The sequence below is a fragment of the Nelumbo lutea genome, chromosome 2, assembly GCF_056320005.1.
Source record: "Nelumbo lutea isolate HS-2025 chromosome 2, American lotus-T2T, whole genome shotgun sequence".
NCBI classification, from domain to species: Eukaryota; Viridiplantae; Streptophyta; class Magnoliopsida; order Proteales; family Nelumbonaceae; genus Nelumbo; species Nelumbo lutea.
The window spans coordinates 49,746,597-49,762,449 of NC_142685.1; the positions used below are offsets into that span (position 1 = coordinate 49,746,597).

The following is a 15,853-nucleotide window of genomic DNA, read 5'->3' on the forward strand; positions in this document are numbered from 1 at the left end:
AATAAAGACATTGAACTTACAAAAATACCCTTATCAATGTTAATGCATTATCATACACAATTTAAGGTTTCAACTTTGCACTCCACTAATTTAGTTTGCCAATAGCTTTCAAAGAATAAATTTCCTTATTGTTCTTGAACAAAGTAAAGTAAATTAAAGAGGCTAAAGTGAAGTAAAACTAGGGGTGTAAACGGATCGAGTTTGAATCGGATAAGGAAATATCTGAATTCGAATCCGTTAAAATATTTGAATATTTGATTCGATTCGAATTCGATTAATTAATTATTTTAGATAATTAATTAATATAAAAATAAATATTTTATTGATATAAAGTATATAAATATATAAATTATATAAAATATTTTATATATTGTATATAAGAATTAAATAATTGTCCAAATTCGGATATTTATCGAATCGAATCAGGTCATATTGGAATTCAAATCCGATTAACTATTTGGTAAGAATAGAATATCCGAATTCGATCGATTATATATTCGAATTATCCAAATTCGATTCGATTATATCAAATATTGAATTCAAAATCAGATTTTCGAATACCATTGACACCCCTAAGTAAAACTAATACATAATACCAACATTTTTTTTATTTGGAATGTTGGCCAAAGAAAGGTATTTACACATTTTTTCAAAACAAGAAGTGAGGTTTTTGTTAAAGTGAAAGCATTGAAGAGTTTCATAGGATTGTTAGAAAACCCAAGGATGTTTTTATCAATTTTTTTCTAAATGGAATTCAAATTGATTTTAAAATAATTAAACTATATTTAAGATTAATATTTTTTATTAATTCTTGAAATTAGTAAAAATCAAATTGAATTAAGCATATTAAGTTTTTATTTTTCAATGGAGCTTAATTTGGTTTTAAATCAGTAAAAATTAATCATAAAACTAATCATTGTTAGATATTTTTGTATTAATTTTATATTAATTTTAATTTGATATTAGTTTTAAATTTATTTTATTCCTTTTATTAATTAAATTATGTTTATTATATTAATAAAAATAGTTTTATTAATAACATTATTCAATAATTATTTTTGTTTTATTTAAGTAACTTACTAAATTATTTCTATTATGAATAATTAATTTTTATTTTTTTTTCAAATGGAATATAAATGGATTATAATTTTAAATGGAAGTAAGCTATTTAGCATAATAATATATCATTGAATATCTTAATTTCAATATAATTAATTTATACTAACAATTATAGTTTAATGTAAAATATATATATATATATATATATATATATATATATATATATATATATATATATATATAGCTAAATTGAAATTTATATAGATATAGATAATACATTTTATGAAATTTAATGAAGCAATGGGGATGAGAGAAAATTAGTGGCATGAGTTATTCAAGGAGAGAGTTAATGGCATAATTAATGAAAAGAAATTATTAAAATAGTTAATGGAAAAGAGGAGAGAGAGAGAGAGTTAATGATGAGTTAATGAGGAGTGTTAAAGTTTATTGATCAACCGAATTGTTTTGTTCAATTTTAAAATTAGAAAATTAAAAAACAGAAAAAAAAAGATAAGTGCCTTTGAGAAGAAACCAAAAAGCAGCAAAGTGCCAACTTGGCACATTCATTACATTTTAACATATAGATAAAGATTATTTAAACCTCCCCTGCTTGGGCTGTCCCCTATATGATATATACGAGTACTCGATATATATAAGTTCAAATAGGATGACCTTTTAGTTTATCTTTCAAAAAATGCTGACCTTTAGATCACCAATATTCTCAATTTGCGGCTGGATGAATGTGCTCGTAATGTGTTGTGGTTAATAGATCTGAACTATATTTACTTAAGTATGCTTTTTTAATCATTATTGACCCGGATAGTCAGCCTGTTCTACCCAGAAACCTGCCAAGTAACTAGTTATGCTTTTATCCTAAAAAAACCATTGACTTAGTCAACAACCCATTGATTGGGGCAGTCAAATCATTGATCGGTTCAACTCAGACTAAAAACAATCTTATAGTAAACCCATTTGACCTAGACAATAGTTTTGGTCATTTTTTTATTGTTTTTGTTTTTTTAATTGCAATGGGCCAATCCATTTGGACCGGATGGTCAAATCTATGACCCAAAAACTTGATGGCAAAAGTAGTTTTCATTTCGAGTTAGTTTTTAAAAGATTGTACCAAGGGATAAAAACCTCCCCTAGTTTTTTCACTTGTCTTATAAACTTTTCTTGTGTTTTAATCATAACAAACCCCTTGATGATGTTACAAATACCTCCCTTTTGTTAATTTTCCAACAACAAACATTAAGTTACCAAAATACTCTTGTATAAAGTATAGAGATGGAAATTTTACCCATCCCAGATGGGACCTGACTTCCCCAACCCCATGGGTTCACGGTCGGGGATGGAGATTGAAGTCCCCGCCCCAACCCCCAAATATATATATATATATATATATATTAAATGTTATTTATATTATATCAAAACATATTTAAAACACTATTTATAATTTAAACTTTTTATTTATTTTAAGTACATTTGTTTTTTAAAAAAAAATATTGTTATCTAAAAAAAAATTGGGGATTCAGGTCCCATAGGGAACCCATCCTCATCAAGGATTGGGGATGGAAGACAAATTTTATCCTCAGTGAAGATTGGGGATGAGGGCTAATTTTAGAATCAAAGTCTGAGACGAGAAATATAATCTCCGCCTCCAACCCGCCCCGTTGCCATTCCTAATAAAGTAGCTTCAATTGATTGTAAAAAGCATAATTGTAGACAAGCCACTCCAAAAACATGTGCATCCCGTTTTTGTCTCCTTTTGATTTTCAAGTCATCACTTTAATTGTCCAAGTCGAATTGCCATGTACAACATGCACCCCAAATTGCCATGTGTTTCAATTTATGGTATTGGGTCCCAATTATTTAAAATTTCCCACATGTCATATGAGTATGTATAGGCTATGAATTGATGAAACAAATATATTAGGGGTGTTCGAGTTAGGGCTGAGCTGGCTCAGGGTGCTACATGGCCACCTAGTCATCTCGACCACATCAGCGCTGCACTACCATCTCTGTGGCATACATCGACTCCGTGGCCATGATAATGCTATGCTACTTTTGTAGTCCCCACCTTATCCTCCTAGCCACGTTGACTTCACATCATGCGGATAAGCACGACCAGGAACAAGAGAGCGGATAGGAACAACCCCGTTGGAAATTAGGACTCATCTCAAAGACCTTAGCGGTTAACCTCATCCCGACAACCCTGGAAGCCTAATCCGATAAGGACATGAACCTTCGGCTATAAAAAGGTACTCCCCACTCGAGATAAGGGATCCCAACTTCTAGCTCTTACACTGTTATACTGATTGGACTAGCACTGTTCTCCAACTACTCAGCCCGGCTACCTACTGCCCTCTACTGACTTAAGTGTCAGAGTATCTACCTGGGGATAACTCCTCGGGTCTCTGACATTTTCTTGTTCGCAGATCTCATTGCACGGCTTTGTCCTTCGACCTTGGCTCCGCCCTATTGGCAAGGATTATCTGATTGTGACCTTAGTTCTTGCACTACCTAGGATCGAGCAACATCAGATTGGCACCGCCTATGGGAATCACACGAAAAACCTCTCCGAAATCTCTCTCACTATGCAATCAATAAACGATCAATACGCCAAGAAACCATTACGAGCGTTCAATAGGTCGATCCCTATCTCGGGAATCTCGCCATCGTAGCTCCCTGCATGAGGAAACCCAACAGTCACAAGCTATGGTCGACCCCATTCAGCTCCAGGCAATGCAAGAAAAGGTCGACAAAATCATGGCGATGATGCAGTCGTTGGGGTCTGTGGAACCTCCCACTCAAACCGTTCCCCCTGTTGCCCCAACGCGTAGGAAGGCCGATCCTCACCCTGATAACCCCAAAACGTGCCGATCGAACAAGAAGGGAGAGCAGTCCGATCAAGAAAGCAAGACACGACAAGAAGGTCTGTCTCCTCCACCCGCTCTCGCGAACCTAACAACTGTAATAGGACTCATTAGACTACATGGATCCCAGCCAAAGAAAGGCTCGACAAACGAACGCTGCCCCAGGTGGTCTTTGTCACCGAGCAATTCGGTTAAAGACCGCCCAGCGTGGCCCAAGAAAGAGAAAGCCACACATGCCACAGTCCCAGATGATAGGGACACAAAGACCAGGAGCTCTAACAATGCTTAATTGAGTTGGAGGCCGCCAGTCCCAGAGGAGCGTGGCACCGCTTGTAAATCAGCCCATGCAACCTACTGCCCAACAACCTGTCAAAGAGCCACCCTTCGTCCAAGAGATTGTGGATGAGATTCTGTTTGTAGGATGGTGGGCACCATAGTGCAACAAGTACAACGGGAATACCGATCCCAGTGACCACATCGAAGCACTCAAGGCCCAGATGATATTACACGACTCATCCGAGGGCTTGATGTGCAAAGCTCTCGTGGCCACCCTCAAAGGCCCAACCCTAACCTAGTACTCGTCTCTTCTCCCATGCTCCATAGGATCATGGGAGCAGTTGGAGAGACAATTTTTGGCATAGTTCATGGCAAGCTAAAAACATTGCAAGACTTCAGCTAGCCTCATGTAGGTGCAACAGAGGAAGACAAAATCTCTTAGAGACTACCTGGTGAGATTCAACACTGAAGCAAGTGCAGGTCTTGAACCTAAACTAGTTCATGGCTGTCACAATCATACAGCACGAACTCCACCCCTCTCCATTAAATTTCTCCATATCTAAGAATCCTCCTTAGAAGAAGCCCAAGCACAGTTAAGAGATGAGGAGGAGCGGCCTAACAGGAAGAGAAGGATGCCGAAGACCGAAAGATGGAGAGGGGTCGAGATAACAAGCAGCAAGACCTTCAACTAGAGAGGAGGCCACACACACCACCTCCGACCTTCCAAAACTTCACACCGCTAACTACTCTATGGTCTGAGATTCTGATGCAAATCAGAAGCAACAAGTATGTCTGATGGCCAGAAAAGATGAAGATGCAGGCCAACAAAAGAAATTGCGACAAATATTACGATTTTCATCGGGACCACGGCCATGAGACTGACAACTGTCTTGACCTCAAGCACCACCTTGAAGACCTAATCAGGCATGGCTATTTAGTAGGGTTCATTGATATAAAAGAATATAACCCTCCTAAGGCGGAGCCATGCCCCAAGCCCCCTGGCCGAGCTCCCCTAGCTGGAGTTATAGCAGTAATCTCGGGAGGGTTGCCTTCTGAAGGGGAGAGCAGCTCAGGCAAGAAGAGGTATGTGCGCTTAATGGAGATTGACAACGGGGAGTAGAAGAAGAGACAAGAGGAACCGGTCACATTCACTGAAGACAACCTCAGGGGAGTCCAAACCCAGCATGATGATGCTTTGGTGATCACGACTGAATTTGCAAATTATGAAGTTTGACGCATCCTGGTTAGGAGCTCAATCAACATCCTATTCGAAGATGCATTTGATCAGCTCGGCATCAACAAAGATCGTCTCACACTGGTCAACACTCCTCTGATGGGCTTCTCCGGGGTGAAACTTATGCCAAAGGGAAGGATTACCTTGTCCCTGCTCATTGGAGATGGTGATATCACCTCTACATCCATGGTAGATTTCATCGTCGTTCGTTGCCTCTCATACAATGCAATCCTCGGCTGATAACTTTGCATTTTGATGCCTTAGGGGCATCATTTCAGGGGTATTTTCGGCCTTAGAATAGTCAAAGTATGACTATTTTCCCAGTTAAATGCAATGCTGTGGCCTCTGAGGGTCTCTGTGCAAATTTGGGAAATTTTCATGATTGAAATGCAGCTTTTGGAAAGCTGGTGTGAAGTCCAGCTGAGAGAGGGGGTGCTTTTGTGAAAAACTGAGAGCAAGAGGGCGCCTCCTATTTGTTAAACTGAGTTTGGCGCCCCTCCTATTGTATTAGCATGCTCCCAACGCTGAGAGAGGGGGTGCTTTTGTGAAAAACTGAGAGCAAGAGGGCGCCTCCTATTTGTTAAACTGAGTTTGGCGCCCCTCCTATTGTATTAGCATGCTCCCAACGCCTTAGCAAATCCTAGGACACCTTTTAACTCATTCTTTTCACTCTTAGCAAACCCTAGCCGCACCTAGGTGTTTAATCTCCACCCTCCACCTTTTTTAATCTCAACCACTCATTCTAGGGCACTCTTTTTACAGTTTTTAAACCATAGGGGCCACCTAACTGCTAATCCTCATCATTCAGCCCCTAACCACTAGATCTTAGCCATCCATTCCATCTTTTATCTCAGCCATCCACTCTACGGTGCCTCCCACCTCTTCTAATCTCCACCTTTCAACCTTAGGAGCCTCCATCTCATCCATTCACTTCTGCACACACAAATCTCAGTCATACATAATATTGGGCACTCTCTTCTTTTCTTTTCAGCCTTAGGATCTGCCCAAAACTATCATAACCCTTCATTAGAAACCCTAGGGGTGCCCCAAACTTTGCTAAAACCCAACTGCCGCCTTCCTCTTTCTCTCTATTCCCAATTATATCCACCATTCTCTATAAAAAAGACCCCAGGGGCCTTGGAGAAAGGGTTGGTCAATTCACCCAGTTACAAGGCTAAGGTTTCTTAAGGAGTTCAAGGTTTGTAGAAGAGGAGGATGCCCAGTTCTTGTTAGGAGGGGTTCTTGCAAGCTGTTCAACCATTCTACAACTACCGCCACTGGATCTGATAAACCATTCTTTTCTTTTCTTTATTTTCTTTTATGTTATATTTATTTTTGCAATCTTTTAGATTTAATTCTTATTCATTTCTCTGTTTTGCATATCTGAATTCATTCATTTCAAGGCTAAGGTGTTTCGAGGGGTTCGAGGGTTGTAGAAAGGACGGATGCCCGGTTCTTGTCAGGAGGGGTTTTGGCAAGCTATCTGGCCGATCTATAGCTACCGCCATCGGATTCGGATTATGGATCATTTTTTATATATTTCTTTTATTTCCTTTGTTGATTCCCATACTTTATTGAATTTTGATTTTTATTTATTGTTTTGCTTAAATTTGAAACATTTAATTTCAGCGATAATAGATTTTATTTTCGTATTTTCTGCCATTCTCGATTGCATTCTCTTGTCCGGATCTAAGTATATATTAATTTTTCACTTGCTTCTCTATGGATACGACCAGCTCTCACCCATTTACTACGTTAGTAGTTGTTTGAGAAACGGTAAAAATTATAAATATTTAAACTGGTGTTCTAGGGTGTTTAACGACGCGCTTCCAAACACACCACCGGTCGACCGACCCTGAATGCTCTATGAGCCTCTATGTCTACATTCCACCTAGCCATGAAGTTCCCGACCCCATACGGAGTGGGAGTGGCCCGATGAGACCAGAGGGCTTGATGTGCAGAGACCCTTACAACCGAAAGCATAGATCTGCGCAATGAGCTAAGAACACAACGCGGTCAACTTGTTGAAGACCTCATCCAGGTGTCGCTCTCCAAGAAAGACCCTGAGAAGACAGTCCAGGTCGGCTCTCTCCTGGACGACCACCTGCATGAAGACCTCATCCAGCTTTTCAAGGAGCATATCGGTGTGTTTGCATGGTTGGTGGCAGACATGCTAGGGATTGACCCCAAGGTCATCACGCATCGTCTCAACGCCAACCCACACTACCAACCGATTAGGTAGAAGAAGAGGAGCTTCACCATAGAACGGTGGCAGATTATCAATGAGGAAGTCTAGAAGCTACTCGACGCCAACTTTATCCAGGAAGTAAAGTACCCAGACTAGTTGGCTAATGTAGTGATGGTGAAGAAAGCAAACGGAAAGTGGAGGATCTGTATTGATTTCACGGACTTGAACAAAGCCTATCCCAAAGACAGCTTCCCCCTGCCGAGGATAGACCAGCTCGTCGGCGCAACGATAGGGCACAAACTCCTGAGCTTTATGGATGCGCTCTTAGGATACAATCAGATCCAAATGCATCCCGTCGATCAGGAGAAGACCTCTTTCATCACTAACCGTGGACTGTACTACTACAAGGCAATGCCTTTTGGCCTCAAGAACACCGATGCTACTTATCAGCGGTTGGTGAACAAGGTGTTCAAGGACCAGCTCAACTACAATGTTGAAGCATATGTCGATGACATGCTCATGAAAAGCAAGAAGGCCAAGAACCATCTAGCTAATCTCAGGGAAGTCTTCGACACCCTTAGAAAGTACCAGATGAAACTGAACCCGACCAAGTGTGCCTTTGGGGTCGGTTCGGGCAAGTTTCTAGGGTTCATGGTCACTCAAGAAGGAATCGAGGCCAATCTAGAAAAAATCCAAATCATCATCGATATGCAATCGCCTTGAGCTCACAAAGAAGTGTAGCACCTTACTGGGCGGGTAGTTGCCCTTAGCAGGTTCATGTCCAAGTCCGTGGACCGGTGCATGCCCTTCTTTAAGGCCTTGAAAAATGTTAAACACTTCTAATGAACCGAAGAGTGTGAGTAGTCCTTCCAGGAGTTGAAGAGGTACCTAATCTCGCCACCTCTCTTCACTAAGCCAAGCCTTGGGGACGAGTTGTTGCTCTACCTCTTGGTCGGTGACGAGGTGGTCAACTCAGAATTGGTTAAAGAAGAGGACTGAACACAAATGTCGATCTACTACCCAAGAAAAGTCATCAATGACGCGAAAACTTGGTACTTGAATGTAGAAAAAGTGGCCCTGGCCCTAATCACTGTGGCAAGGAAACTCAGGCCATACTTCCAAGCCCACAACGCCCACATGCTTACCGACCAACCCCTCAAACAAGTATTTCAAAGACCGGAAGCATCTGACTACCGAATCAAGTGGACTGTGGAATTGAGTGAGTTCAACATAGAGTATGCTCCGTAGCCTACCATCAAGGCCCAAGCCCTTGTTGATTTCTTAGTAGAGTGTATATTCACAGTGCAGAACCCAGCCCTGGACTGCAAATATGGACTCTTCATGTGGACGGTTCATCCAACAAGCAGGGTAGCGAGGCCGACCTCATTCTCTTTGGGCCAGAAGACACAATGCTTGAGCACGCCTTAAGGTTCGAGTTCAAGGCCTCCAACAACGAAGTCGGGTATGAGGCTTTGATCATTGGACTCCAACCAGCCCTAGACCTCAATGTGTGGCATGTAGAAGCCTTTAGCATATCCTAGTTGGTTGTCAACCAGTTCCATGACCAGTTAAAAATGTGAACCCCGACTATGGCAAGTTACCTGCAAAAGGTACAGGAGCTCGTTCAATGGCTCAATCACTTCACTATCCAATAGATCCCTCGAGCTGAAAATGTCCAAGTAGATGCACTTTCCAAGCTGGAAAGTTTGCTGTGGACTGACCTCGACATAACAGTCTGGGTTGATGTCCTTCCTGTGCAACAAGTTTCGTCTTGGATGGATCCCATAGTGTAGTACCTATAGGACAACAAGTTGCCCAAAGACCACATAGAAGCAAAGAAGCTTGCGCATAGGGCCGCCCAATATTGCCTCATCCAGGGAAAATTCTATTGTCGGTCTCACATTCTCCCTTACCTAAAATGCCTCTCCCCTTCTGAGGCTGACTACGTCCTCAGAGAGATACACAAAGGAATCTGTGGGGATCACCTTGGTGCCTGAACCCTGACTCACAAGGCAATCTATCAAGGATACTACTAGCTAACCATGAAGTAGGATGCCGCCTTGCTTGTTAGAAAATGCGACCGATGTCAAAGGCATTCCAACCTTCATCACCAGCCAGAGGTCCCCTTAAAGTCGACTTCCAACCCATGTCCCTTTGCGTAGTTGGGAATGGACATCCTCGGCCCTTTCCCTACCGCGGTCGGGCAAAAAAGGTTCATTTTGGTCGCCATAGACTACTTCACTAAGTGGGTGGAAGCCGAGTCCCTAGCACGCATCACTGTTCATAATGCCCAAAACTTTTTCTAGCAAGGTGTTGTCTGCCGCTTCGGTATCCCCCAGGTTCTCATCACTGACAATGGTACGCAATTCACTGATCGAAAATTCGAAGTGCTCTGCACCGACCTTAAGATCGACCATCGGACTATAGTGGTCCACCGACCTCAAACGATGGACAGACCAAAGTGAATAACCAAACCCTACTACACGACCTAAAGACCAAGCTTGACCAGGCTAAGGGAAGGTGGGTCGAGGAGTTGCCGAGCATTCTCTGGGTGTACAGAACCACACTGTGGATAACCACTAGAGAGACACCCTTTAGCCTAACCTACAGTGCCGAGGCCATGATCCCGGTAGAAATAGGCTCACCAATTCTTTGGGCTGAGTTCTACGATGAAGAGCAGAACAATGAAGACCTCCACACAGAGCTTGACTTGGTAGACGAAGCACGGTACCAAGCACACCTCAGGATGGCCGCACAACAACAAAGAATGGCGAAGTACTACGACTCCAAAGTCCGAGGGAGAGAGTTCAAGGCATGTGACCTAGTTCTTCAGAAGGTCATAGTACCCACACCAAGAGAAGGGTAGCTCAGACCGAACTGGGAGGGACCATACCGAGTCACCAGAGTGGTCAAACCCAACACCTACAGGCTAGAAGACCTCGACTATAGACCTATATAGAGAAGTTGGAACACCAACAACCTTCGAATGCACTATCAATAGTTCTACATCAATAAAGGTGTTGTTTGTTCTACCAAGTGAATTGTCCAATGCATGGCACACACTGCACACACTGCACCGCACACCGCACAACATGCAGCATCCAACCAAGTTAACTGGAACCTCCACGCACCGACTTGGCTAATCTATAACGGCCCAAGCCCATAACGCATAGCTAGTAGCTAGCTCGGTAGCGTATAGCCAACCAGTTGACTCGGCTGATTGACGACCAGAGCCTAAAAAGGAGAAGATCGCTCCCGCCTCCTAGGGCCATAGGGCGGTTACCACACTCCTTACCTTGCTAACGAAGTGTCAAACGGAGCTAGCCGGAGAACGGCTAGCCTCCGAAGAGCTGAAAGCTCCTGAGATCAGCAATTAAGCATCCTTCCAAGAGATGAGATCTCGGCTACACGTAATCTTGGTCGTAAGAAGATCAAGGCCCACGATAAATAAAAGGTGAAGGGAAACGACACAAGTACACAATCTCAGAGCCTAAAAACGTCCCTTTAATAATTTATAGAAAATCTTGTACAATTCTTAGAGCTTGGTATAATGAGCTATTCACTTCAACAAAAAAAAAAAAAGAAGAAAAGAAAAGGGGCATCAACTAAACAGAACAAAAAACTTAAATAGGCTGCAGTGACAACAACAGACAACAGTTCAATCTTTAGTAGGAGGATTTGTGGCCTCTTCATTCTCTTTACCCGCAACATGCTCTTCACGCATGACATTGGCAAGAGGGGAAATTCTTTCATAAGGGCCCCAGGTCTGCGCAACCTCAACGATGTCAGGATAATGGTGCCAGTGCCCTCCTCCTGAAATGGTTGAACCCAGCCTCGAAGGAGCTCATGGCAAAGTCATCCATCGCGTGCTGATACTCCTCCGAGGTTTTGAATTGATTAACAACCTGAGTCTCATTGTCTTTAGACTCCTTCAGCCTCTCCCGCTCTGCCTTCAGATCAGTAATACGCCTCTTAAGGCTACGAGTGGTGTTGGACTGGCCATCGATTTGCACTTCAGCTCGACCATCTCTGCCGCCATCGTGGCAGTTTGCTCACCTGTTGCCTCGAATTCAGCCAACCGAGCTCTCAGGCGCACAAGCTCGGTATGCTCCTCGTCGTAAAGGCGCTACAGTGCCTGGAGGTGGCCAACCACCGCAACCGTTGAACAAGCATTCTGTAAAAGAGACCACATCAATACTATCAACTTCAACCAAATAGGAACCCAAGAATAAACGTGGACTCACCGAAGTAGCTTGGCGAAGGAGCGAGCACTCCAAGGTACTGCTCATTGTCTGCTCGGCCTCCCGCGCTGAATGGCCATAGTCATGATCCCGTGGAGAAGCTGTTTGGGCACGCACTCTGTCTCGAGCCTGTCCTCAGGATGGATGGTCCACCGCGGCATGTGAAAGGTTGAGCTACTGCACCAGGTACGTCCACCCGCGGATAAGGCGGAACCGCGGAATGGTTGGAGGAGGAGTGCAGGTTGGCCTTGGAGGTCCTCGTCTATCTTTCGCAAGGTGAAAAGTGTTGCCCTGGGTGCCCAATTGGTCTCCTCAAGTCCGAATAAGCATCCCACGTGGCGTTGAGTATCATCAGACGGCTCAGCATGCATGCTGCGTGTCACTTAATGACTAACTGTTCAAATCACCCCTCATGGAAGGTTAGCAACTAAGACACTTAACAAACAAAATATTACAAATCAATGAAGGGTTGTCATTTTGAAATGAAAACTTACTAATTCAAAATAAAAGACATGTTTATAGGACACCACACGTTCAATTAAAAAGTCAATTTAGAGTAAGAAAATACACTTATAAGTGACGAAAAGTCACTTAAATATTAAATTTAAATTTAAAACTATGTAAAAAGAACTTTGGATAAATACGCATATGTTAGCATTTGCAAGCATGTGCAAATATTAAAAAGAAAAAAATAACCTTATAAAAGTTTTGAATCACAAACACTAAAAATAAAATAAATGCAACACACATAGGAATGATAGGATTACACTTGGCTAGATGTTCTAGACCCTCATGATCAACAAGCTTAATTCGGAAGGTTGGAGGCAACTTTACACTGTACGTACTTGTGACCAGGATTTGGTCCCATCATTCTAACCTTCAAACCAGTTGAGACCTTTCCAGAGAGGACACAACCAAAAGAAGCAAAAAGAATATATACAAATGCAAATATATAAAGTGCAAAACCTTATATTTTTTACTTCTTATATTTTATATGTATTTGAACTATACATTTGTATTTGTATTCTTTGAAAACTGAGCCTCAGGATCAAACAAGCCTCTGCAACATAGGCCACGGCTTGTCCTTCTAATCCTTCATGCAAGTATTAATGATCTGCCTACTGAGTTCATATATAACAAAATTAAATGAAGCTTGCTGCAGCCTGCAGGTAGGAGAACAGCAGTGTTCTTACTGGTCCACTACTTCTTGGTATCAGCTGGGTCGAAGAAGTTCCCTCACCCCAGAGTCCATCTTGATTTGCCACATCTACGCCAAACTTAGAAACACACAACAGTAATCCTCTCACCAAGGGCCTGTTTCGGTCTGGGGCTGGGCACATACACCCTCAACATAATCACCCACCTCGGACGCGACGGGAAATCAGAATTCCCAAATCCCAAGGGAATATAATCAATGAGGTTTATAAGGTATTCATTCCCTTGTCTTTCACCCTAGCTCGTAGTTTCTTCATAGAATTAATCATCAGTCATCTTACAGAGAAATACCAGTGGATTAATTTAATGGTAATACCACGCTTTACTTCATCTTGGTGTGTATCCGTCATCCGAACGTCTCTTGCAACCTCCTGAGCAAGGATACTGGCTTCCACCACAAGAATCAGTGAGTGTAGATTTAATTCCCATAATCCTGCGAAACTCTTCTACTGTAAACTTCGATCACCATGCATCTTGATGGTTATTTTTTGTTATCACCTAGCTTTGAAGAAGAACCTCAAAGGAAGAGGAGGAAGAGAGGAGAGAAAAGCAGCCAAGGAGCTCTAAGTCGCCTCTGCGGAAAGCTGAGAATGGATGTCCTCTTGTCTTGCCCCTCAACCTAGTAGTAAATAAGAATTTAAAAGATTTTGTGCCTTTTAATTTATATACCTGTTTGGAATTCCTTTGCAAGCCATGCAAGTACCACAAGTCACACGGTGCTGGTGTGCAAGTACTACAACCAGTCAACCACACCACCCTTTTCTTTTAATCCAACAAGAAAGCTTTATTAATGAAGCGAGCAAATTAAGCACAAGGCAGGAAGAGACATTTATTAATTCGCAAAGTTTATTTAATTAATGAAAGAGCTAGCTATCATCAATTATACATTTTATGAGGTGAACATGAAAAAAAAAAAAAAAGAAACTAAAATGCCAACTAATTAAAGTAATTAAGAAACTTATGACCTGGTCTCTTTGGCTGTAACCTATAAGCAGCCAGTGATTCGGTCAGAATCCACCGTTCCTGGTGATCTTAGCAGCACAATTTCCAATTAACCGTTGTTGTTTAATAGAATGGTGGAGATAAAGTTTGATTTTAATCAACTCGATCGGGTAATGGAGCGCAGTCAGCGCAAGCGAGACTCCCTCTCCAGTCTCCACCCTCTATAATTGCTCTACTCCTCGCCTTTTCCTCATCCTTTCACAAAGCAGCATTTCTCTCCATATATATATACATAGAGAAGTACCATGCTGTTGAAAGGATCTGGTGGTGTTCTTCATCCTTTCTATATTTTTATATATATATATATATACAAATATTATATCTCATCTCATCGCCTCCTCTCCTTAATTTGGTCTTTTATTCTTATCATTCCATCTGATAGCTTGTGCTATTATTACCAACAATGGCGCGCCAAGTTGCCGTTATCGGTCTTATATTCATTGTCGTCGTTGCCGGGTCGGTGTCCTCACAAGCACCCGACGAGGCCCCCACTGCGTCCCCGTCACCAAAGGCTTCACCTACGAAAACCAATGCTTCCTCCTCCCCCGCTTCGGCACCTTCAAAATCCACTCCCTCCAATGCATCCTCCCCTGCTTCAGCACCTTCAAAATCCACTTTCTCCAATGCTTCCTCCGCTGCTTCAGCACCACCTTCAAAATCCACCACTGTCCACACCCCCGCCTCTGCCCCAGCTTCCAGTGGTGATCATGCCAAGTCACCTGCTGCACCTGCATCAGCAAAAGCCCCCACTGTTAGCAGCGCCCCGGCCTCCTCACCAGATGCTGATGCGCATGCCTTATCTCCTCCTGCTCCAGGACCTGGCTCTATTGATGCTACTGAAGGACCCTTAAGTAGTGCTGAAGGCCCCGTTGCAGGTGAGACGATAGACGCTGATGCTCCTATTGCTGCGGGACCTGCAGCTGAACCTGCAGCCGACGAGGCTACACACAGTGGGTCATCTGCCTTGGGCGTCTCATTCACTGTCACTGGGGTTGCTGCTCTTGTTGCTTTCTTCTACTACTAAATTGCTGCTACGGTACGTGCTGATCCAGATGGCACATACAGTCATAATATTAAGAGATAAGTGGCTTGGATGGTTACCGTACATGCATGCATGTTTGAGACTTGAGGGGGATGCATGTAACATAGGAGCTACTGATCCATAAGGGGACAAACCGACAAAGGCATAAATTGGTCTATTTGCTCGTTGCTTTTGCTTCTTCCTTGGAGGACCTCCTCGCTCGATGCAGAATTCATCATGTTCATATATAATTTTGGGAGGAGAATTATCTTTTTCATCTTTTCTTTTCTTTTAGTTCATTTAATATTTACACCACCACCACTTCTATCTTCTCTCTTTCTCTGCTACAATGTAATTTCATTGAAAACATAATATGAAACAAAGAAAAAGAATAAAAGACCATATTTTTTGAATGGGCCTAAAGGCCAAAATGCATTAATAGTCAATCGTCTTGGATTACAGTTCTTTCGGAGGCAAAACCCTCATAAATTAACTCTGAAATACAAGGTGGGAGTGACACAATTCCAAAAGAAATGACCAGAAATACCCGGTTTGGCAACAGAATGAGCCACTCGGTTAAAGGATCTCTTTATGTGGGTAACCAAGACAGATTCAAAAGTGGAAGAGAGAAGCCTCATGCAGTCTAAAACGAGTCCGGATCTCCGGCCCGCACAAACTCCACCCACGTTTATCGCAACTACACGTACATGTGCATAGTATTATGCAGGGAGAGATGTTTCA

General features: G+C 42.3%; 1 protein-coding gene across 1 annotated transcript; it reads left to right on the forward strand.

Annotated features, from left to right (window-relative positions):
* Nucleotides 1–14,289: 14,289 nt before the first annotated feature.
* Nucleotides 14,290–15,543, forward strand: LOC148870552 (uncharacterized). The gene has a single exon (XM_088968741.1). It carries the CDS (start codon nt 14,495–14,497, stop codon nt 15,113–15,115), a length of 621 nt encoding a protein of 206 aa, XP_088824867.1. The 5' UTR covers nt 14,290–14,494; the 3' UTR covers nt 15,116–15,543.
* Nucleotides 15,544–15,853: the final 310 nt, after the last annotated feature.

Bases quoted from the DNA above. Each gene is read 5' to 3' on its own strand.
- LOC148870552 (XM_088968741.1), top strand. From the start codon at position 14,495: ATGGCGCGCCAAGTTGCCGTTATCGGTCTTATATTCATTGTCGTCGTT.